Below are 25,605 nucleotides of genomic sequence, written 5' to 3' on the forward strand. Positions count from 1 at the left end.
TCGGTATGAGTCCCATAAAAAGAAGTCATGTAGTAATCATATAAGCGACTCAAAGTATCCATCACTTTTTTCGATTTTTTGGCTCCCACCAAACAACCATAAGAGTTTTAAACAGATATTCCACATATTTCAACTTGTATCGAGGATCCAAAACAACAGTAATGAATAATAACTTGTTCATACTTTCAAAAGTACCCTAGTATTTGTTAAATTTAAGCTCCATCTTTTTAGCCATGCCACTCAAAATAGAATATTCACTACGAACATATTTGCAAATTATCTTTTGAAGATTAAAGATCTCATGGAAGTAACATATGAAGTTCCTGAGAATTTTAAAGTTACCTGGTAGAAAATCTCAAGGAACTTAATGAAAACTTTAATATTCTTCCAATCATCTATCGATGGATTCCCTCCCACATTATTTATTTCTAAACAATACTTGAGGTACTTGTGATCATCATCATACATTCTTGAAAATGCCCTTTCAAATTTTACAGCTGTATCTAGCATCATATATGTAGAGTTCTACCTAGTCTTAATATCTAAAGTCAAAAGACCATGAGTGTCAATCTTAACCTTCTCGACAAATGACTTAAAGGAATCAAACCTTCCAGCTGAGGACTTAACATATTTGATAGAATTTCTTACCCGAGAAATAGACTCATTTTGTTCACCGAATCCTTCTTTCACGATCAAATTTAGAATATGAGCATTACATCTAACATGTAAGAACTCATTTTCTAAGATGCCTACTTTCCAATCCTCAATTCTTCTCTTCAAGTGTTTAATTGCAGAATCATTAACAGTTGCATTATCTAAGGTCATCGTGAATATGTTATCAATTTCCCAATCAAATAAGCACGCCTCAATTCCCTTAAAAATTATTTTATCCTTATGATCTGATATTTGGAAAAAGTTTAGAATTTTCTTTTTCAAATTCCACTCATCATCGATCCAATGGGCAGTGACAACCATATAAGTTAGATTTTGAAGTGATGTCCATGTATCACTAGTAACACATACACGTTGATTATAAATAAGCTTTGTAAGCTTTTCTTTCTCTTCTTGATATATTTTCAAACATTGACTAGCAACAGTCAAGCGAGAAGATAATTGAAAATTAGGCAAAGCAACTGCCATTAATCTCCTAAAACCTTCCCCTTCAACAACTTTAAAAGGTGTTCGTCAATAATGACAAACTCAGTAATTGCTCTCCTAATCTCATTGACGTTAATCACAACCTTTTCTACAGTACATGTACTATATGCTTGTTCTCATTTTTTAACTACCTTGATTCTTGATTAATTTCTGTCAATAATTTTAAGAGGGGAATTAGGACAAACCTCATTTAAATGTCTCCATATCGTTGAGGTCCCATTCATACTTTCAGAAGCAAAGTTACTAGTATAGTAGTTATATTTTGCCCTTTTCTTACCCCATTTATCAAGATATTAAGTATAGTATTTCCAAACGCCGGATGTTCTCCTGTCACTACTCACAAAGCTACGATCAGGGTCGTAAAGAGTTATTTGTTTCCGCTTTTTAGCATGATTGAGAGTAATATCACGAGTTTTATCACTGTCAAGCTCAGGTTCCAGCAAAGTAGTTGGAGATACTTTGTTGGTTACCTCCACTGGCTCCACCTCTTTTTGAGTAGTTATAATTTCCATCTGAAAAAAGTATCCGAAAATCTAAATAAATAGAGAAATCCAAAATCATTAGATAAAAACTAAATCAACAGAAAAAACCTAAATCAGTGGAGAAAATCTAAAATAATAGAGAAATAAAATAAAAAACACATACAAGATGAAAGACTAGAGAAGCAATTCATTCAAATAAAACTTCAAAGACACAAAAATAATTACACAAATAAAGAGTAGGGAACATACAAAAAGTGACCAAAAAAGTAAAAGGAAGAAAAAGTTACAGACTTACAGGAATTAAAGCTTCTTGCACTCAATTATTATCATGAGAGACTGAGAGCAGAATAGGGGTCTACAGGGTTTGGGAGGAAATAAGAGGGAACTGAAAATCTAACGAGGAAAAAATTTATTTATACTAACAATTCAGTAAGGGTTTTTTATTTTTCTTTAAACATAAATGGGCTTGGGGAACATGGGCTAGACTTTTTTCATGGAATGGTCCTAAATTATAAAGAAGTTAAAAAATAGATAAAGTTTAATAAACATATATAAATATATATAATATTTTAAATATGTACATATTTATCGGTTTAGTTCGGTTTTCTTTATAGGTAAAACCAAACCAAACATAATATTATCGGTTTTTAAAAATCTAAAACCAAACCAAACCAAACCGAGCCGGTTTTCAAGTTACTAAATTGGTTTGACTTGATTTATCAATTCGGATCGATTTTTCGGTCTCGTTCGAACACCCCTGATAATAACAATAACAATAATAATAATAACGGTAATAATAAGATTAATAATAACAATAATAACAACAATAATAAAAATATATTAATAACAATAATAAGAATAATAACAATAATAAAAATAACAACAACAACAACAACAAAAATAATAACAATAAGAATAATAACAACAATAATAATAGTAATAAAAATAATAATAATAATAATAATAATAATGGTGATAATAATAATAATAATAAAAACAACAACAACAACAATAATAATAATAATAATAATAATAATAACAATAACAATAACCATAACAATAATAATAACAACAACAACAACAATAATAATAATAATAATAAGAATAATTATAATAATATCAATAATAACAATAATAACAATAATAACAATAATAATAATAATAATAATAAAAATAGGAAATAATAATAATAATAATAATAACAATAACAATAATAATAACAATAATAACAAAAATAATAATAATAATAACAATAATAATAACAATAATAATAACAATATAATAATAACCATAATAAGAACAACAACAACAACCACAACAACAATAACAACAACAACAACAACAACAACCACAACAACAATAACAACAACAACAACAACAACAATAATAATAATAATAATAATAATCATAAAAATAAAAATAAGAATAATAATAATCATAAAAATAAAAATAAGAATAATAATAATCATAAAAATAAAAATAAGAATAATAACAACAATAATAATAATAATAATAACAACAACAACAACAACAATAATAATAATAATAAGAATAAGAATAACAGTAACAATAATAACAATAACAATAATAATAATAATACTAACAACAACAACAATAATAACAATAATAACAACAACAATAATAACAACAACAACAACAATAATAATAATAACAACAATAAGAATAAAACAATAACAACAACAACAATAATAATAATAATAATAATAATAATAATAATAATAACAACAATAACAACAACAACAATAATAATAATAACAACAAAAACAATAATAATAATAATAATAATAATAATAAGAACAACAACAATAAGAATAATAATAACAACAACAATAAGAAGAATAACAACAACAACAACAACAACAACAACAATAATAATAACAGTAATAATAAAAACAACAACTATAATAATAATAATAATAATAATAATAATAATAATAACAATAAGAATAACAACAACAATAATAACAACAATAATAACAATAATAAAAATAACAATAATAACAATAACAATAATAAGAATAACAGTAATAATAATAATAATAATAATAATAATAATAATAATAATAACAACAACAACAATAACAATAATAATAATAACAATAACAACAATAATAACAATAACAATAATAATAATAACAACAATAAGAAGAACAACGATAATAATAATAACAATAATAACAAAAAAACAACAACAACAACAACAACAACAACAATAATAATAATGATAATAATAATAATAATAATAATAATAATAATAATAATAATAATAATAATAATAATAAGACAATACTCAAAATTCAACAGGATGAATGTTATCTCTTTTCGAGAACTCAGAGAAACTCATATTAGAAATCTAAGATAATCTTCTATTGACTGAAATTAGATGTAGGGCTTGTTATTGGCAAAACTTGAAGAACTCGAAGAAGGCGCTTGAACCCTAGCTTTTCTCCTCTTGAATCCTTACTTTAAGTCTTTGAAGTGATTATGAGGGAAAAAGGTTCATATGGTACTGATAAGGGACTCAATTTAGTCCAAAACGTCAGGATTTTGACTTGGAAAGTATGGGAAAAATTAGAATTACCCTTCATTTAACCTAACAGGGTCCGTCTACGGGTCGTAGAAGCCCTCTCATAGAAACTTAGAACACTTTAAAGGATCTCACTGGAATTGCAAGGGTTAGGTCTACGAGTCCCTTTTATGGGTCATAAACCCTCCTACGGGTCGTGGACCTTAGTCGTAGAAAGGTTTGAGTGTGGGGTTTTAGAGTTTCTGGGTCTCTAAATCTCTTGTACGGGCCCCTTCATCTTGTACACTTGAAGATTCAGAGTTTCTGGGTCTCTGAATCTCTTCTACGGGAACCACCTATGGTCCGTAGGAACTCGTACGGGCTGTAGAATCCATCCGTAGAAGAGTCGAAAGGAACCTAACATTTCACTACATCTATGAGTGGACTACGAGTCCTACCTACTACCTGTAGCTCCATCTACAGTCTGTTGGGGCCATTCGTGGTTCATAGGTCATAGGACTTTTCTCACTTTCTCCTGGGCTCTTCTGGACTGTTCTAAGTTAGAATATTTTGAGGTGTTATACTGAACTTCTTCATAAAATAGGCTTTCTTTCACACCAACACTCTCCAATGGCACAGTAGAAGTAGGATCACCAAAACACTTTTTCAACAAAGAGACATGAAACACCGATGCACCAATGTCAATTCCGAAGGCAAATCCAACTCATAAGCCACCTTGCCAAAATGCCTCAAAATCTGATATGGGCCTACATAACATGGGACTAAGCTTTCCCTTCTTACGAAAATGCATCACCATTCCACTCATAGGAGATATTTTCAAGTAACTAAATCATTAATATCAAATTCAAGCTTTCTTCTCCTCACATCCGAATAGGATTTTTGTCGGTATTGGGTAGTCTTCAAGCTTTCTCTATTGAGTTGAACTTTCTCCATAGCTTCGCAAACTAACTTAGGCCTTATCAAAGTGACTTCAACTCCCTCAAACCACCCAAAAGGATATCTACATCTCCTACCATAGAGAGCCTCGAATAGATCCATTTGAATTCTTGAATGATAAATATAATAGGCAAACTCAATCAAAGAAAAATGGTCATCTCAATTACCCTTGAAGTCGATCACACAAGATCTCAACATATCCTTCTAAGTCTGAATAGTCCGCTCGGCTTGACCATCGATCTGAGGGTGAAATGTTGTACTAAGCTTAACCCGCGTACCAAGACCCTTTTGAAAAGATATCTAAAACTGAGAAGTAAAGTGAGTGCCTCGGTCTGAAATGATAGACAATGGGACATGATGCAACTTAACCAACTCTCGAATGTAAAACCTAGCATAATCCTTGGCTAAATAAGAAGAATTAACGGGAAGAAAATATGCCAACTTAGTCATTCGATCCACAAGAACCCAAATCGAATCATGTTGCCTACGAGTACGAGGTACACTCGTAATAAATTCCATATTCAAATCTTCCCACTTCCAAGTAGGAATCTCAATATCTTGAGCTAAACCTCTGGATTTTTGATGCTTAACTTTCACTTGTTGACAATTAGGACACTTAGCCACAAAATCCGCAATGTCCTTATTCATGTTATTCCACCAATAAACTTCCCTCAAATCATGATGCATCTTTGTAGATCTCGGGTGAATAGAATACCAAGAACTATTAGCTTCAGATGATATCATTTTCCTTAAGCCATCAACATCAGGAACACATAATTAACCTTAGTAACGAAGCACACCATTACTCCCTTGGGACAAAGCCTCAATGACCTTTTTAGAAACTGCTTTCTACAATTCAACCAAAGTTGGATCACTATCTTGTTTTGCCTTCACATCTGACACAAAAGACGATTCTAAGCCATTTTGCATAACAATACCACCATCCTCGGAATCAACCAATCGAACACCCAAATGAGCTAGTCGATGAACATCCCATCTTAATACCTTTTTCTCATCCTCAATGTGAGAAAAAATGTTCATGGACAATCGACTAAGAGCATCATCAACCATATTAGCCTTTTTCGAATGATAAAGAATACTCATGTCATAATCTTTCAATAACTCAAGCAATATCCTTTGTCGAAGGTTCAAATCCTTCTGCTTAAACACATTTTGCAAACTCTTATGATGGATGAATACATCCACATGAACACCTTAGAGATAGTGTCTCCGTATCTTCAAAACAAACACCACCACCGCTAACTCCAAATCATGAGTCGGGTAGTAACTTTCATGCACTTTAAGTTTCCTAGAAGCATAGGCTATCGCCTTACCATTTTACATCAACCACAATCAAGACCAATCCTTGAGGTATCACAATACACCACAAAGCCATCGGATCCTTTCGGTAAAGTCAACATTGGGACAGAAATAAGTCAATTTATCAACTCTTCTAACATGCTTCAGACCATTGGAATTTCAACTTCTTTTGAGTCAACGTAGTCAAAGAAAGCAATAGAGGAAAATCCTTCCACAAACCATCTGTAGTAATTGGCTAAACCCAAGAAACTCTGAATATCTGAGGGAGAAAGAGGTCTGGGCCAATTTTTAACCGCCTTGGTCTTCTTAGGATCAACTCTAATACCATCACCAAAAATAATATGGCCAAGGAACGTAATCGACATCAACCAAAACTCACATTGCTAAACTTCGTAAGTAATTGGCGATCCTTGAGAACTTGCAATTCAATCCTTAAATGATCGGCATGCTCAACCTCACTCTGCGAATAGACTAAAATATAATTAATGAATAAAATGATGAATATATCCAAATATTGCTTGAAAACCCTGTTCATCAAATTCATAAAAGCTGTAGGAGAATTTGTGTCACGCCCCGGGAGGGTACCCTAGGCGTGGCCGGCACTCGAAAGCCATTTTTGACCTTCAAGCAAACCACATGGTCCAGTCACACTTTTATTCAATTACATTCTCTCTGCGGAAGACTCAATCACAGGAATACTATTCATAATTTAGGGCGGAAGGCCAAATAACTATCAAATCAACAAACAGCTTTAATAGAACTACTCAAAAGAAGAATCCAACATTTCCACACTCTAGTCTATGAAGCCTCTATCAACAATCTAGGAGGTGCCCATGACAAGTACATGGCTACCAACAATCAAAACAAAGGCACAAAACAAAGCTATCAAGATAAGCTCGGTATCCTCCGGAAACTAGGAGGACTCACCAACTGACTGGAAGTAAGGGGATCTTCAACGGTGCGCCGGTTGATGATCTCGAGTACCTATCTCTGCATCATGAAATGATGCAGGCCAATTAGCGTCAGTACATAGAATGTACGAGTATGTAAAATGGCTAATGAAACAAACACCAAGGAAGTATCAAATCAACCCAGAATCTCGACTCAAGAGAAATAACAACTCAATCAAGTGTCCTAAGTCTAAATAAGAATATGGTTTGGACGGGACCAATCACATACCATTCAACTCAATCCGACTCAGAGTACTATCAAGACCTATATGGGAGTTTCTCTTATCCGACAACCATCACTTATAAGCCAGTGATAGTACAACAAACCGACATTATTGCCGCATCCGTTCATACTTTGCTAGGGTATGAACGAATCAACCACTCATGGATCCAATCCAACCAAGTCCTATAATGTCAGGACAATAAATTTGGGAAAGCATCCGACTTTAACGGTTCAATCCCCTCCTACGTTTGGCAATGTAGTTATTGGATTCGAGTTATTACTTACTCTTACCCAATTCGGTGCTCAATACTCCTCTCAAAACTCAATGCTCATAAAACTCCATCCAATCAACTCAATCAAATCATATCGACAAGTCTCATTTACAACCTTGTCAACTCATCAACTCTATCACAATCAAACCTCTCCCAATCATGCAATCCGATCAATTCCAATTATATCTTTCAAGAGTAGATTAAATATGCATTTATAACAACATACAAACCTATCCAATCATTCCTCTATTCATTTAACAAATCTTTTGGGACTCATCACAACTCCAAGGTTCTAAATCAACAATTCAAAGTGAGAAATCACATATAAAGAAATTAACATATTTAGCATAGTCAACGTAGTTAAGAAAAATCAACGAAATAAATGCATTCAACCTCTCATCTCAAACAACTCATACCAACATCACTTTCTTGACTCCACAACATCAACATAAAGAAAAATTAGGGTAATAGATGAAAAAGACCTAGTTGGACATAAATCTATCATTAAACTCCATTCTTATGAATAATAAATCTCAAGGAAGATGTAGGGCACATGGGTGGACTCAACCCATGTTTTTGGGTAGCCTTACATACCTTATTGAAGACTTTGAAGAAGACCTTGATGTCGGGTCTTCAATGGAAGGCTTGAATTCTTGAAGCTCTTGGAGGCACTCTTTGTTGGAGAAGGATTTGGAGAGGAAGAAGAAGAATAGAGAGAAATGTTAGGGATTTTAGAGAAAGAGAGAGGGACTAAAACATGATCCCAAAAACGTTCTAAGGCTGTGTATATATAATTTGGGGAAATACCCAAATTGCCCTTTCTCCAAAATCTGGAAAATAGGCCAAAACACTCCTGGCGTGATAGTAGCGCGTCGCGCTACTGCAGCGCCAAGTCGAATAGGCTTAAAACCTGCACATCTGCTAGTGGCGCGTCGCGCCAAGGACCAAACTACTGAGGCTATTTTATGGCGTGATAGTGGCGCGTCGCGCTCTTACAGCGCCAAGCCCAAGTCTTTTGGGTTCTGGAAAATAGGCTCGAAAACCCTGCATATCTCGTAGTGGCGCGCCACGCCAGGGGACAAACTACTGAGGCTTGTTCCTGGCGCGATAGTGGCACGTCGCGCCACTGTGGCGCCAAACCCATATTTCCAGCATTTGCAACCCAGGCCTGAAATTCCTGTAGTACCCGTCCGTCTTAGGATCGTCATACCTTTTGACTCCAAACTCCAAAAATTACAATCTTGGCGGCGATAGAAAGAAGACTCGAAGACCTTTAATTTAATAGGTCGTGGGCCACCCAGATCGTCATATTTCAAATGATATGGCCATTAGAAGTCGACCCTTATACAAACTCCCTCAAATACTTACCCAAGACGAATCCTTTTGGACTTAGCTTGGTTCTAGGGATCCTTTATAACCCCACATCACCTCTAACACTCTTTAATTACTTAGGAATTCATCCTAACTCATGGATACACTTCACAATAATCGAGTTCGACCCTACACGAATACAAGAAAGGTCCGAATCTTAGGGAAAAAATTTAGGGGGTATTACAATATCTCCCCCTTGGGATCATTCGTCCTCGAATGATGAGTAAACCAAGAATGGAATCTAGGTACAAACCACAATCAGAATTCAGCCAATCAACCAATCAAATTCTCATTTAAATTACTATACAACTCAAAATGCACAACGAATTCAAGTCAAGAAAGTAGGCATTACCTTCAACATTCTCATCGGTAGGAACGAATAGATGGGGATATTTAGACTTCATATCTTCCTCCGCTTCTCATGTGGCTTCCTCAACAAACTGATTTTTCCACAGGACTTTGACTGAGGCGATCTCTTTATTCCTCAATTTGCGAATTTGGCGATCAAGAATTTGGACCGGAACCTCTTCATAGGATAGGCTATCCTTAATTCCAATACTATAAATGGGGACTACCAATGAGGGATCGCCTAAGCACTTCTTCAACATCGAAATATGAAATATTGGATGAATAGAGACGAGCTCCGGGGGTAACTCCAACTCATAGGCAACACTCCCAATCCGCCTCGCAATCTAGTAAGGACCAATGTATCGGGGACTAAGCTTCCCCTTCCTTCCAAACCTCATGACACCCTTTATGGGTGACACTTTCAGGTACACCCAATCATCCACCTAAAACTCTAAGTCTCTCTTTCTCACATCGGTATAAGATTTTTGACGGCTTTGAGCAGTCTTTAGCCTATCTTGAATAACTCTCACCTTCTCCATGGCTTGGTGAACAAAATCGGGCCCAATCAACTCAAATTCACCAACTTCAAACCATCCAATTGACGATCTACACCTCCTCCCATACAAGGCCTTATAAGGAGCCATTTGAATGCTTGCATGATAACTATTATTATATGCAAACTCTATGAGAGGTAAGTGATCATCCTAATTTTCTTTGAAGTCAAGCACACAAGATCTCAACATATTCTCCAATGTCTGAATGGTGCACTCTGCTTGGCCATCTGTCTGGGGATGAAAGGTCGTACTAAGGTTCACCTTTAAACCCAATCCCTTCTGAAAGGATCTCCAAAATTGGAAAGTAAATTAAGCTCCTTGGTCTGAGATGATAGACAAAGGGACCCCATGCAACCTGACGATCTCCTATATATATAATTTTGCATAATCCTCTGAGGTGTCAGTAGTCTTAACTGCCAAGAATTAAGCGGATTTCGTCATTCTATCCACAATCACCCAAATCGAATCATGTTGCTTTCGGGACCTCGGTAAACCTGTAATAAAGTCCATATTAATCATCTCCAATTTTCATTCTAGGATTTCTATATTTTGAGCTAACCCATATGGCCTTTGATGCTCAACTTTTACCTGTTGACAATTCGGGCACTTGGAAACAAACTCCGCGATATCTGTCTTCATCCCATTCCACCAATAAACTTCCTTCAAGTCGTGATACATCTTTGTAGAGCCAGGATGAATAGAGTATCTAGAACTATGCGCTTCTGCCATAATCCTTCCTCGAATATCATCGACATCCGGAACACACAATTTATTTTGGTACCTCAACACACCATCTCCCCCTTTGGTAAAAACCATCACCTCTTGCTTGTGAACAACTTCTTTCAGCTGGAGAAGGATGGGATCTTGGTCTTTCTTCTCTTTTACCTATGTCACAAGTGAGGATGCAGACCCATCCTGAACATTAACTCCGCCTTCATTGTTCTCTTCAAGATGAACTCCCAATCGAGCTAACCTATGTACTTCCTTCACCAATTCTTTCCTTCCCTCCTCTAGATGGGCAGTGCTACCCATAGACAACCTGCTAAGAGCATCAGCAACAACGTTAGCTTTACCTAGATAGTAGAGGATGCTCATATCATAGTCTTTGAGTAGCTTGAGCCATGTCCTTTATCTCAGGTTGAGTTCCTTCTGGCTGAAGACGTATTGTAAACTCTTATGGTCGGTGAACACATCAACGTGCACTCTATACAAGTAGTGGTGCCAAATTTTAAGAGAAAATACCACAGCAGCCAGCTCAAAGTCATGAGTTGGGTAATTCCTCTCATGAACCTTAAGCTATCTTGAAGCATAGGCTATCACCTTCCTCCTCTGCATCAACACACATCCCAAACTAACTCTAGATGCATCACAATAGATCACAAAACCCTATGTTCCATCGGGCAAAGTTAGAACAGGAGTAGTGGTTAGCTTGGCCTTCATTTTATGGAAACTCTCCTCATAAGCATCAGACCACTAGAACTTAGCCTTCTTTTGGGTCAGCTTGGTCAATGGCGACGATATGGATGAGAATCCCTTTACAAACCTTCGATAATAGCCAGCCAAACTCAAGAAGCTTCTTATCTCTGTCGGGGATGTGGGTCTGGGCTAATTTTTCACTGTCTCAATCTTCTGAGCATCAACTTGAATGCTATCTCCAGATACAATGTGGCCTATAAAAGCCACTGACGCAAGACAAAATTCACATTTGGAGAACTTTGCATACAATACCTGGTCTTTCAAAAGTTTGTAAGATGACTCTAAGATGATGGGCGTACTCCTCCTCATTCTTGGAGTAAACCAAGATATCATCTATCAATACAATCACAAACATATCAAGATATGGTTTAAATACTCAGTTTATGAGATCCATAAAATCTGCGGGGGCATTAGTCAACCTGAAGGACATCACCAAGAACTCAAAGTGGCCATAGCGGGTCCGGAAAGCTGTCTTTGGGATATCACACTCCACCTTTAACTGATGGTAGCCCGATCTTAGGTCTATATTTGAGAAACAAGTGGCACCCTAAAGTTGATCAAACAAATCATCTATCCTGGGGAGAGGGTATTTGTTCTTTATGGTGACCTTGTTCAGCTGCTTGTAGTCAATACACATTCTAAGGGACCCATCTTTCTTTCGCACGAATAGGACCGAAGCACCCCATGGTGAGACACTTGGCCTAATGAATCCCTTATCTAACAAGTTTTTCAACTGTTCTTTCAACTCAGTCGGAGCCATTCTATATGGAGGGATTGAGATAGGCTGGGTATCAAGAAGGACATCAATCCCAAAGTCGATCTCCCTATCAGAAGGGAATCCAGGCAGATCTTTAGGAAAGACGTCAGGAAACTCGTTGACAATCGGAACCGACTCAAGGGATGGAGACTCAATACTGTCATCTTTCACTCGGAAAAGGTGATAAATACACCCTTTTGAGATTAGCTTCCTGGACCTAAGGTAGGATATAAACTTACCCTTAGGCATGACAGGACTCCCCTTCCACTCTATGACCGCCTCATTCGGGAATTTGAACTTAACAATCTGAGTCCTACAATTAATAGAATCATAACAGACATAAAGCCAGTCCATGCTAAGGATCACATCAAAATCAACCATGTCCAACTCAACTAAGTCAGCCAAGGTATCCTGTGATGAATTGACACAGTGCAATGTCTATAGACTCTCTCAGCTAAGATAGAATCACCGACGGAAGTAGCTAAACTGAAAGGCTCAAGGAGACACTCAGGGATTTTATTGAATTTACTAGCCACAAAAGGAGTCACAAAAGATAGGGTGGCACCCGGATCCATCAAAACATAACAATCAAGAGAAGAGACTCGAATCATACCTGTCACGACGTTTGGAGAGTTCCTTCGATCTTGGTGACTACCCATGACCTATAGGCGGTTTGTACCTCCGCCCGTACCTGAAGCAATGCCCCTCTGATCACTTTTAGCCTGTGGCGTAGTGGTAGAATACTGGGCTCTATTTCCCCTTGTTGGACACTCCCTCTGAAAATGGTCCATTTGGCCGCATTTATAATAACCACCCCTTCCTGCTCTGCACTCTCCCAAGTAGAGCTTACTGCACTTGCCGCACAATGGCTTCCCTCTCGAACCTTGACCCACGCTAGCCTGGGATTGAGAACCCTGGGGTCTGATATTCTGATGACTTTGTCCCTGCCGATCATACTTGTTCTCCGGCATAGGTGCACTTGCAGTCGATGAGGCATAACTGGAAGGCCTTTTCTGGAAGAAGGACCTGTTGCTCTTGTTCTACCTCTGTTCATTCTCATGCCCCGCTGATTTTTTCCTCTTGCTCATATGCTCCTCCCTGTCTTTCCTCTTCTCATCCTCCACCTGTTGAGCATACACCATTAATCTTGAAATATCCATGTCGGAGATTAACAATGCCGTTTTGCACTCCTTCTTCACATGTCTTCCCAATCCAGAGACAAACTTTCTCATCTTCAACCTCATATCTGGGATCATTTCTGGAGCATATCTGGATATTTGGATGAACTTCAGACCGTACTCCTTAGATGTCATACCTTCTTGTCTCAGATTCACAAACTCCTCCACTTTTGCTTCCCTCAATTCTCTAGGAAAGAAGTGGTCGAGAAAGGCTCCCTCAAATTCATCCTACATAGAAGGTTCAGCATCCTCACCTATACCTTGTTCCCATTGGTTATACCAAATATTTGCCATATTCTTGAGCTGATAAGACACCAACTCTACCCCCTCGATCTCCGTAGCGTGCATGGCTTTCAAAATCTTCCATATCTCATCAATAAAATTTTAGGGATCTTCATCGACCTTAGACCCCATGAATGCCGGCGAATTCATTCTCAGAAAGTCTCTAATCCTGGTGGCAGCAGACGGCTCTTGGGAACTGGAGCTAAGAGTTGGCGAACTCTGGTTACCATTTCGGGCAGCCACTAGTTGAGTGAGCATGGAAATTGCCCCTCGAAATTCTGCCTGTGAAGTGGGTGCAGGAGGAGAAGCAGGCACTTGAGGTGCCTCCGCATACCTCACAGGTCGGCCTCTAGCCCTCGATGGGCGTACCTCTAACTGTGGCATCTCTGCATTATCAGCATTCCTCTAGCTAGCAGTACATTTAGAAGACATTATCTGTAACGTATAAACGCACGAATTAGAAAGGAAGTTTTATAGAGTGTAATTCTATTGCACGAATTCAGAGTATGAAAGAAGTGAAACAATTCTTAATGTCTTATAGCCTCCTAATTATAAGTGTGGTGCACAACACACCCATAAGCAAGACTCTACTAGACACGGCTTCATAGACTCCCTAGGACTCTTGAACTCTGTGCTCTGATACCATATTTGTCACGCCTCGAGAGGGTACTCTAGGCGTGACCGGCACTCAAAAACCATTTCTGACTTTCAAGCGAACCACCTGGTCTAGTCACACTTTCATTCAATTACATTCTCTCTGCGGAAGACTCAATCACAAGAATACTATTCATAATTTAGGGCCGAAGGCCAAACGACTATCAAATCAACAAACAACTTTAATAGAACTACTCAAAAGAAGAATCCAAGATTTCCATACTCTAGTCTATGAAGCCTCTATCAACAATCTAGGAGGTGCCCATGACAAGTCCATGGCTACCAACAATCAAAACAAAGGCACAAAACAAAGCTATAAAGATAAGCTCGGTATCCTCCGGAAACTAGGAGGACTCACCAACTGATTGGAAGTAAGGGGATCTTTAGGAAAAATTTAGGGGAGGTGTTACAATTTGTTAGTCCAAAAGACAACCAAAAATTCATAGTGACTATATCGAGTTCTGAAGGCCGTCTTTTGAATGGCACATTCTCTCATTCCAAGCTGATGATAATCCGATCGAAGATCAATCTTGAAAAAGTAGCTAGTACCTTGTAGATGATCGAACAAGTCATCAATCGTTGGGATGTGATACTTATTCTTGATGATGACCTAGTGCAATAGTCAATAATCAATACATATACAGAAAGAACCATCTTTCTTGCTAACAAAGAGAATCGGAGCACTCCATGGAGATATACTTGATCTAATGAAACCCTTATCCAAAAGGTCACTTAGCTGATCCTTTAGCTCCTTAATTTCCGTCGAAGGCATTCTATACGGAGGAATAAAGATAGGTGGGTATCTGCAAGACGGTGAATACCAAAGTCTATTTCCCTTTCGGGAGGAATACCGGGAAGATCATTAGAAAATACTTCTGGAAACTCATTCAAAACAAAAAATGGCTCGAGCATAGGGGTTTCAAAATTTGTAACCCTAACCCATACTAGATGATAGATGCAACCTTTAGAAATCATCTTTCGAGTGTTAAGGCACAAGATAAATTGACCCTTAAACACGAAATTACTACCCTTCCACTCTATGGATGGTTCATTAGGGAATTAAAAATTAACCACTCAGGTTCTACAGTAAATGGAAGCATAACATGCATGAAGCCAATCCATACTAAGAATAACATCAAAGTCAGTCATATCAAGCTCTACACAATCAACTGAAGTGATTTTATGAAAAAACTGAGACCTGATAATTTATGTAAATTAAACTCGCTTAGCTAAAACTGAATCACCGACATGAGTATAGACTGAGAAAGTTCTAACAAGATTTCAGGACTGACATCACACTTCATAGCAACATAAGGAGTTGCGAAAGAAAAGAGGGTACATCTCCTTACAGTAAAAAATCTCCAATTTAAAGTCTTTTACTAATGTCTGAATTAAGATTTTCATGATGAGATGGAGTAAAAATTCCCAATTGATGAACATTAGTATGAACTCTAGATTTAGTGAATGGTGTTAATTGGTGGAGCATGATTATATTCTAAAAAAGAAGTGAGAAGGTGGTCCATATATATTCCATATTGTGGAGATTCGGATAAATTATGGTCTATGGAGTAAAGGATAAAAGAAATGGGAGGATTTTGACGGGGGGGGGGGGGGGAGAGAAGTGTCGGGTTAAGTCAGGTCACAGGACCACATTTCACGAGAAGGAATTAAGGATGTTACATTTTTTTCCCTTTCAAGTTTGAGACCATCTTGCTGAGGAAAAGAGACCTGTATGTCCAAAAGCACTACAAGAAACAAGAAAAACACATTTCTGGCCTATAAATTATAAAAGCCACGAATCTTGCAATAGCTCTTTTTTTCTTTTCTAGATCGTCCTCTCTCTCCTAGATCCTTGGTTCACATACATTGCATACTAGATTTCACTTTTTTTTAAAATATATATCTTTAGACTTTCATCGTTCCAGAGACATTGCTAATCAGATATATTACTACTAACCATCAAGAAATATGGTGAAATAGGTGAAATTCCTCCGTCCGTAGTCATGGGTTGTGAGTTCAAGACTTAAAACAATGTATGACTCCTTGGCAGGAACAATTTTATTTCCCATAGTGGATGTCCACTATATGGCACAAATCTAAATTAATCGAATTGATAAACTTTAATATTTGATGGCTAAGTACGTAAAGGTTAATATTATATTTATATGGAAGATGAAACTAGTTTAATTAAGACCCAAAGATTGATGTTGGGGGGAGGACAAGGGAATACCTTAGGTATAGTGACACAAGTGCTTGTTACTTAGGCTAACACCCTATGGTAATGAAAAAGCGATAAAAAGATTTGAAGAGTAAATTAAAGGGTAGAGAAAGATAGTGCACTTAATAGCATATCATAATCTACTCATGCATATTTTAGTTATATATATTTCTTTTCATTCTTCTAATTTAATTCTAACTTATCGACTCTAAAATATAATTATAGTACTAATAAATAAAACCGACCATAAAGAAGAATTCACGGCAGATTTTGTTCTACTTAACATGAAATATTCTCTTGGGTGTTTTTTAATTTTCTTTAAAAAACCAGTCTGAGAATCTTTCGTATGATAATACAAAAAAAGGTTCAGCCAAATCATATATTGATTTTGTTAACCTTTATTGGCACAATACATGACACTAAAACCAATCTGTATTTCACAAGAATTACGACATATATGTATTACGGATGTTTTTTTTTTAAAAAAAACTAACAGATCATTTAATGGAAAATGTATGTTATATTTGATCGTCGTGGACTCGTGGTACATCTTTTGGATCTCTTCCGGTTGTTGTTTCCTTGTGATTATATAAACATGTGGGTATTCATCAGGGAATATTTAATGGGAAAGAATTACTTTTAACTTAATATAAAGTTTAAATCTAGTAAATATAATAAGAGAAGAATTAGCGTAAGAAAAGCCTAGCCTTTCCCTTACCGAAAAATAAAGAAATTTTGTAATCTTGTGGTATTAAATTAAAGATATGTAAAATATATTAAAATGTCATTTAATCTCATGATGTTGAACATGTCACGTATAAAGTTAAAATTAAAAGAATTTCCTGGAAAAAAATATTTATTTTGAAATAGGCTAAAAAAGAAAGAAAGATAAATAGTTCAAACAAAAAAGTACTCCTACAATTTTTTTTTACCCTCAATAGTAATATTTATTCCTCGAATTATTTTCCAACACTTAAGACTATACATTAATTAATATGAATATTGCGATAAGATACTCTTACAAATCTTTATTTGTAAGATTATGGAAATCGTGGTTGATGGTGGAATGATGGATGATGGCATGGTTAAAGTGAACGGCTTTGGTCAAAGTTACTTTTTCGTAAATCATAAGAATAAACTTAGGTGTTTCGCAAATTATAAGAACAATTATCGATTTTTTCCTTATACTATATGATATTTAGTGGTAAAGAACAATTTAAAGTCAAAATTATATAAAATGGCAATTAAGGACATATATAAGCAAAGCTTCTATCATAGAGCAAAGTTATGCTTCTTAGCTTGCAAAGTGCAAAGATAAATTTTAGCAGAATAATAGTCAACAGAGTTTAAAGTTAGGTAAACATCAACTGGATGAAATTTAATTTCTCAACCTTTTTTTTTATTCTTGCTTCTTTCTTTATTTTTATTTATTTTTCAGTTTACTTTGCCCTCTCCTTTTCTGGTCTACTCCCACTACAAAATCTGGAAACTCTTATCTAGTTTATTGCACATATGACATAACCAAGAAATGTATATTGAAAACTCCATTTAATTTCTAAATTATTAATTAACCTTATGTATTTTAAGTACTGGATATATATTGTTTACATTTTAATTAAAATATCAGTGTAAGTGAAAGTATATACATTATTCATTAGCTTCTTGTTTTTGGGTTTCGATTTTCCAAACACGTATTTAACTTTTTACGCCATTATCTGGTTATCGTTCTTATTGTTATGGGTACATATTTTATTTTCAAATTCCACATTTAAGAAATTTTGTATGTAGATTATCCTTTGAAACCTGATTGATACTTTCTCCATGTAAATTTATTTATTCTGTTTTTTTTTTGTCCGTTTAAAATAGAATATTTTTTTCTTTTTTGACAACTCGCTTATTTTAGTTTCTACATTATGTGTTTAAGGGACAATATATTTTGATTGAATTTTGACTTTTGAATTATTTTTATCATTTTAGTTTAAAATCAAATGCTTATAAACACTTTTTAAATTTATCCAAACATTAAAAGAAATGCTTAGAAGTTAATTTGTCTTAAAAGCACCTAATATAAGTTAATCCAAATAGGTTCTAAGACCACAAGATTAAATGATATTTTGATACATTTATTATATCTTTAGTTTAAGAGCAGATAATTTAAAAATCTTCTTTTATTTTTTTAAATTTGTATCAAGTTAAATAGGATCAACAAATTGTCAATGGAGAGAGTAATATAAAAAACTTATTTACCCATAATAGTGTACAAAACCAAAACTCAAATGGCTAATTAGCAATGGCCTTTGATACGAATATAACATTTAAACCCATGCATTGCGTATAAATGGGTAATTAACATGCAATTTCCTTAGCATTTTTCTAGAAAACACTGAAAATAAGGAGTATTTTTCATCTAAGCAAAAGATTCCCTATGTGGGGTTCAAGATTTGGATGGATAAAGTAATAATGGATTCTTCTCAATCCGATTATTCCACTACAGCCTGCTTTTTCTCTCTTTGGTTCATGTAATTAGAAGTATACACAAAATTCCAAGAACTCCAAAATGTTCTCAAACACGTGTCCGTTCTCTACTTGCATGATAAATATATATATATATATATATATATATATATATATATATATAGTTGTGGAATTATTTACAATATTTACTCCAATAACCTTCCTTCCTTTGATTGTAAATTTTAAATTTTTTATTTCATGAAACACGTACATATAAAGTTGAGAATTGTTCACTTATATATGCAAACAAATGTCATATTCGTCCACTTTGATAATAATAATAACAACGGTATATTATATTCTTGAAGGGTACAAGAATATGTTTCTCCTACCGTCTTCTCGTACAATATTAGTTGAAATTAATGCTACTCCAAACTTTTCAACATGCAACACAATTTTGATATATACGTTCAAAAGGTAATGAACTTTTTTCACCATCTACAAATTTAACCTGTAACATTAAGTTATTGCTGTGTTTTTTAAAAGTTAAAACTTTTTCGATATGAAATCTTTAAGATTATTTGAGGCAAGATTTACATATTTAGAAATTACATAAAATGTACTTTAAGATTCAATAATTGATGATTCATAATAATTAAAAGACATAAAAAATCATGATAAAAAAAATTGTTTAAATCTGAAAATCCTTAATATACCACATAAACTGGGACAAAAAAAAGTATCCCACTCTCCCCTTTAACATCTCCATCAAACACACATCTCCCTCTCAAAATATAATTCTAAGCAGCCAAAACCCTCTATATAAACCCCTCACACCCTCTTCCTTCAAGCCATCTCATAAACTACACACATATAAAAATATTCTCATTCTCCTTTACTCCACAAACATAACAACTTATTCAAATTACTAACATGTCTGGAGTTTGGGTATTCAAGAATGGCGTAGTCCGCCTAGTTGAGAACACTGGCGACTTCCAAGGGGCAAATGGTCGCCGGAAAGTTCTTGTACACCTTCCAAGTGATGAAGTCATCACATCATATGCAGTACTTGAAAGGAAGTTGTACTCTCTTGGATGGGAGAGGTACTATGATGAACCTGAACTCCTTCAATATCACAAAAGATCCACTGTTCATCTTATTTCTCTACCAAAGGATTTCAACAAGTTCAAGTCCATGCACATGTTTGATATTGTCGTCAAGAATCGCAATGAATTCGAGGTTAGAGACATGTAAAATAAAAAAGGAAAAAAAAGGGGGAAGTGGTTTATTTGAATGTGTCCTTTGGGTTATTTTCAATTCTATCTTGGGGGTAATTGTTCAGTGTGTTGTAATTAATGTTTTTATGTTTAATTTGTGATTTGTTTCACAATGCTGCAAAGTTGTCATGAAAAAATGTTGTATATGTAAAGGCTGATTTAAAGTCATGACTCTTTCATTAAGCTTAAAATCTACGTACTTATAGTATATAAACAATATCTATATTATTAACTCATAAATAAATATTTAATAACAGATATCAAATTTAGTATTGATTATAAAATTTAATAAATGTTGAATTACTCTAATCCTATAAAAATTAATAATTTATAACTTAAAAGCTTTTTCTTAGCTTCTTTTAAAAAGAAACAAAATGACGAAGATATTTCTTTGTTCTTCCTCTTCGACTTTAATGACTTCGAAAGTGCACGCATCCCAAGACATGCTCATCTGAAAATTCCTTATATCTTCTTTTAGTACTGCAGCTTATTATATTACTGTTATTTATCAAACCGCAAGTCCACAACCATATATTACACAAATTCTTTAGCTTGGTTCATTACTAAAAAATAGATTATCTACACAATTATCTTAGCTCGAACATCATTAAAATTAGATTATATACTTGTCATATTAACGTATCTGAAAACAAAAACGAAAAAGCTAGGAAAGATTCATGTTACTTGTGCAATTTCTTAGTTAAATACTGAAGTAGTGGGGTATATTTCACTTGATTTTAATTTAGCTATTCGTCATCCACGTTTACCTCTAAACACAGGTCATGAAATCTCTTGAAATACATATACAATTCAAATTTATTACTATAAGGTTAGCCTTTAAAATGGTAAAGTTAAATTCATATATATACATAATTTAAGGATACGTGAGTTGAATTGACCAAATTGCAAGACTTGCAATAGTTTAACTTAATAAAGATGAACAGTAAGCAAATATTTGAAAAATAAAAATAAAAATAAAGAATTGAATTGCCCTGAGCCCCGATGCAATTGACAACACTATAAATCCTCCAAAATAGGGGGTAAAAAAAAAATAAAAAAAAATGGCAATGTCACCAAAAAAGAACGACCAGAAAAAGAAGTTAAGTTAGAAAGCCGTATGATAGTAACCTTTTTTTTTTTTAAAATCAGAACGCGCTCATATACTGGGCATACTCATAGAAGAATAATACAAAAATAGAGGGGGGTTAGGCCTAACCTCTGAAAAAGGTTTATAAAACATTACTCTGTGATTAAGGTGGAATATTTTCTTAAACTTAATCAAAGACAAAATTCAGATATCTAATTCTAAAGTTAGGTAGCTGAGAAGCATCTGTGTGATAAGCACCATGACTTATTCTGGACAAAATACGGTAGTCTGTCATCAATAAAGAATTAGTCAAAACAACTCATAATTAGCAAGATCATTTGTCACTTGATTAACCTCTCGACATATAACAACATGTGGCCTAGTAGTTAGCATGGATCAAAAGACTGTGTAAGAGTCTTATGGTCTCTTTAAGCTTTGTGTTTGTAATATTCCTTTGGTCAATTAAATTAGCTATCAGAAGAGAATCCAACTCTAGAATGAATTTAGTGTAGCCATTAGCCATGCACCACTGGGCATCAAACAAAGTTCCTCTACTTTCTGCAGAATTGTTACTTTCACGTTGAATAGGAACAAGCAATGCAAGTATCAAAGAGGTAAGAGCCAATATCATTTTGATCAGGCCTCTTACCCCTGCTTACCATTTGTGTTTATTTTAATTCATCCACGATTTGGTTTCTTTCACATAACTTGCTTTCATACGACAGTAGGCTTCATCCACCCCATCACATTGCACACTTTAGTCCTTTGTCAAGGAACACTTACATTAGGATAAGCATATGTATTAGCCTTTTGAAAAGTCCTACATGCACTCCTAAAAAAACTGCTGAAAAATGATGGAAGAAAAAACAACGGACGACGTCGCTATTGAAAAAGCGATGTTGTCCATCGTTTTTTACTTTTTTTTATAAAAAGTGGTGGACACTGACTATGCTCGTGGTTTTTTTGGCGAATTTTTGTGTCAAATATTATGTAGTTAATAATTATTTATTTAATCTATTCGGCAACGCCGTCCATCACTTTTAATAAAAAGTAATAATTTATAAATTAATTACTTACGATGCCTGAATTATAATTTATAATTTTTTTTTATAAATACCGACGGATGGTGTCGATTAGTTCATCGCTTTTGGTCAAAATATTTGGTCAAACATTTTAAAATAGTGACGGACGGTGTCTCTTAGTCCATCACTTTTTTGGTCAAAATATTGGTCAAATATTTTTAAAAAAGCAATGGACGGAGCGACGCTGTCCATCGCTTTCCTTAAAATATCCTAACCAGAAACGGGAGTTTTCCTCATTTTCCTCTCCTTTTCTCTCTTCTTCTCTCTTCCTTCTCTCTAAACCCCCGCCCAGCCTCCAGCTCCACCACCGATCCCGCCTCCAACTCACCGTCGTTTGCCGTCCCCCGCCTCCAGCCCACCACCGTCCGCCGCCGCAGTTTCCCCAGTGCCTGTCTCTCTCTCTTCTTAATAAGGTTAGGATTTTGAATTTCTTTAGTTTTTTTTGTCAAATTGATTAGTCTTTTATTTCTTAGTTATTTTATTCTATTTAGTCTGTTGAATCTATGTTATTAATATAACTAGTTTGTATTTGATTGTGAATTGGTGAATGAAGTTTCAATTTTGATTTTAGGGCTTTAGTTTGAATCGAGGTTTTTTCAATTAGATGGTGAATTGGGTATTTTTTGAGTTTGAATTGAAGTATTTTTGAAGTTAAAAGTTAGAATAAGAACTAATTGGAAGTTAGAAATACTTGAATATAGAATGTTTGAAAGTTGAGTTTAGAAAAATATTGGATTGTATGATTTTTGATGTTTAGTACTAATTAGAAATTAGACATTCAATGTCATGAACTTGAATTTTAGGATTTTGAAGTTGAACTTAGAAATTATTTTGATTTGTATAAATTTGAACTTTAAACTTTAGAACTAATTAGAACTTAGTTGTCATGAACTTGAACTTCAGATACTTGAATTTTAGGATTTTAGAACTTTATATTTGAAATTAGGAATTTTATATTTTAACTTAGAAAAATTCAACTTGAATGTCATCAACTTAGAACTTAATTCGAGCTTGTAATTAAAACTTAGAACTTAATTATAACTTGAATTTATAAGAACTTGTAATGTTGTTGACCTTAGAAAGGTCGATGAATTCATGTAGTATTTATTTACTAATTAATTAAGTTAATTAATTAGAGTTTAGAAATCTTGAATTATAGGATTTATTTGAACATTATGTTGTGAACTTTGAAATTTTGAATTGTTGATGAATTTATGAACTTAGGTTTGAACTTTAGAAATCTTGATGAATTGTAGTCTTTATGAACTAATTAAACTTAAACTTTAGAAATCTTTAAATATTGTAGGATTAATAAACTTTAGGTTGTGAACTTTAGAAATCTTGAATGTAAAATTTATGAACTTAGGTTGCGAACTTTAGAAATCTTGATGAATTGTGGTCTTTATGAACTAAGTAAGCTTAAACTTAAGATTTTTAGAAATCTTGAATTATTGTAGATTTATGAACTTTACGTTGTGAACTTTAATTTAGAAATCTTGATGAATCGTAGTCTTTATGAACTAATTTAGCTTGAATATCTATGATTTTGTAGATGGATCATCGTTTGTGGACGTATAACATGCATCATGAAATTGGTGGTGGTTTGAAACCTAAATTTATTGACGGTGTAAGAGGTTTTAAAGGGATTTGCCTTTTCTATTGATTCCTGCGGATTGGATCAAAAACAATTCTTAAATGAGGCCAGAGATGAATCGAAAAAGAATTGATCATGCACTAACACTTGATATATTTTTTTTAAAAATGGATTGGTTATGTGTCCTTGTTGTGAATGTAGGTGCTATAATTTTCTTTTAATCCAGATATAGTTATGGTTCATTTGTATGATAATGGATTTAAGCCTAGATATTTTGTATGGGCTGATCATGGAAAAATAGATGAAATGAATGGTATATTTTATAATTTTCTTCCCTTAGATGAATATAATATGCTTGCACCACATGATCAAATTTGGGTTGAACATGATAGGGTTCAACATGATAGAATTCATGAAATGGTCAATGATGCTTCCGGGGTTTAAGGTTGGATGGACCCCGAATAATATTTTGATGAAGCTCCTAATGAAGAACTGTAACACCCTCGAAGTCCTTATCCTAAACTAACTCTGAAATGATCTAGAAATTTGCACCAGAGGCTGACCACGTATCCTTCATGGGCCATATTGATCTCCATAACTCGTGAAGGGGGTCCGTGGAGTTGCTTGGCCCTCTGGGTAAAAAAGCAAGGGAAGGACCACGATGGGCTTAATGGACCATGGTGAGCACCACGTACCGTGAAGCCTGTTTGTGAACCTTACCCCAGGACCCTGAAGGGTGCAAAGCAGGGCTGGGCATAAAATACCAAAAACCGAATTATCAAACCGAACTAGCTATTTTGGTATTTCGGTATTCGGTAATTCGGTTCAGTATTCGGTACTGAAATATAAAATTTTCATTTTGATTTCGTTATTCGATATTTCAGTTTTGTATTCGGTAGTAAATACCGAATATCAATTTTTTTATTATTAATACAAAAATCTAGAAAAAAAGAAGAAGAAAAATAACCAAAAAGAGAAGAGTTCAGTAAGAGGAAACTATCCCATTTTTTCATTTCCCTTACCATTTCCATATTAATTTTCCCACGTTTACATCATACAAATATACTATATGCACACTTTCAAACACTTATATTATGGATAACTGCTAAAATTTAAATTCATGTACATGTAAAATTTATAAATTCTAATTTCAAATTTATGCAATTGGTTAAGAATTCTAATTTTACTTTGCATTATTCACCACGTCAGTTATCTACATAAACTGTTTGGTAGTTACATTGAAAATGAAAGATTTCAACTCTTTCATATCTTTGCAGGAACTAATTAATAATTAGTGCAGTGATGTAGAGTTTTTGAATAATTCAAAGAAAAACATATGTATAAAAAATTAAAAATTATGTGTGATATATTAGAGATTTTTGTT

The 25,605-nt window shown here is 34.5% G+C and overlaps 2 protein-coding genes across 2 annotated transcripts in view; both read left to right on the forward strand.

Annotated features, from left to right (window-relative positions):
* The window catches only part of LOC129884962 (uncharacterized), a gene marked incomplete at both ends in the record, with an annotated part of 6,274 nt that extends 3,567 nt beyond the window's left edge, over positions 1 to 2,707 (forward strand). Inside the window, one exon of the mRNA XM_055959220.1 lies at positions 2,578 to 2,707. Coding sequence (XP_055815195.1) covers positions 2,578 to 2,707 — 130 coding nt within the window. The remainder of the gene's footprint in view (positions 1 to 2,577) is intronic.
* Positions 2,708 to 20,025: 17,318 nt separating this feature from the next.
* On the forward strand, positions 20,026 to 20,690 carry LOC129884964 (flowering-promoting factor 1-like protein 3). The gene has a single exon (XM_055959221.1). The coding sequence runs from the start codon at positions 20,115 to 20,117 to the stop codon at positions 20,433 to 20,435; it is 321 nt and encodes a 106-aa protein (XP_055815196.1). The 5' UTR covers positions 20,026 to 20,114; the 3' UTR covers positions 20,436 to 20,690.
* Positions 20,691 to 25,605: the final 4,915 nt, after the last annotated feature.

Source organism: Solanum dulcamara, chromosome 4, assembly GCF_947179165.1.
Source record: "Solanum dulcamara chromosome 4, daSolDulc1.2, whole genome shotgun sequence".
NCBI lineage: Eukaryota > Viridiplantae > Streptophyta > Magnoliopsida > Solanales > Solanaceae > Solanum > Solanum dulcamara.

Excerpts from the sequence above, each read along its gene's own strand:
- LOC129884964 (XM_055959221.1), top strand. The coding sequence starts at position 20,115 with ATGTCTGGAGTTTGGGTATTCAAGAATGGCGTAGTCCGCCTAGTTGAG.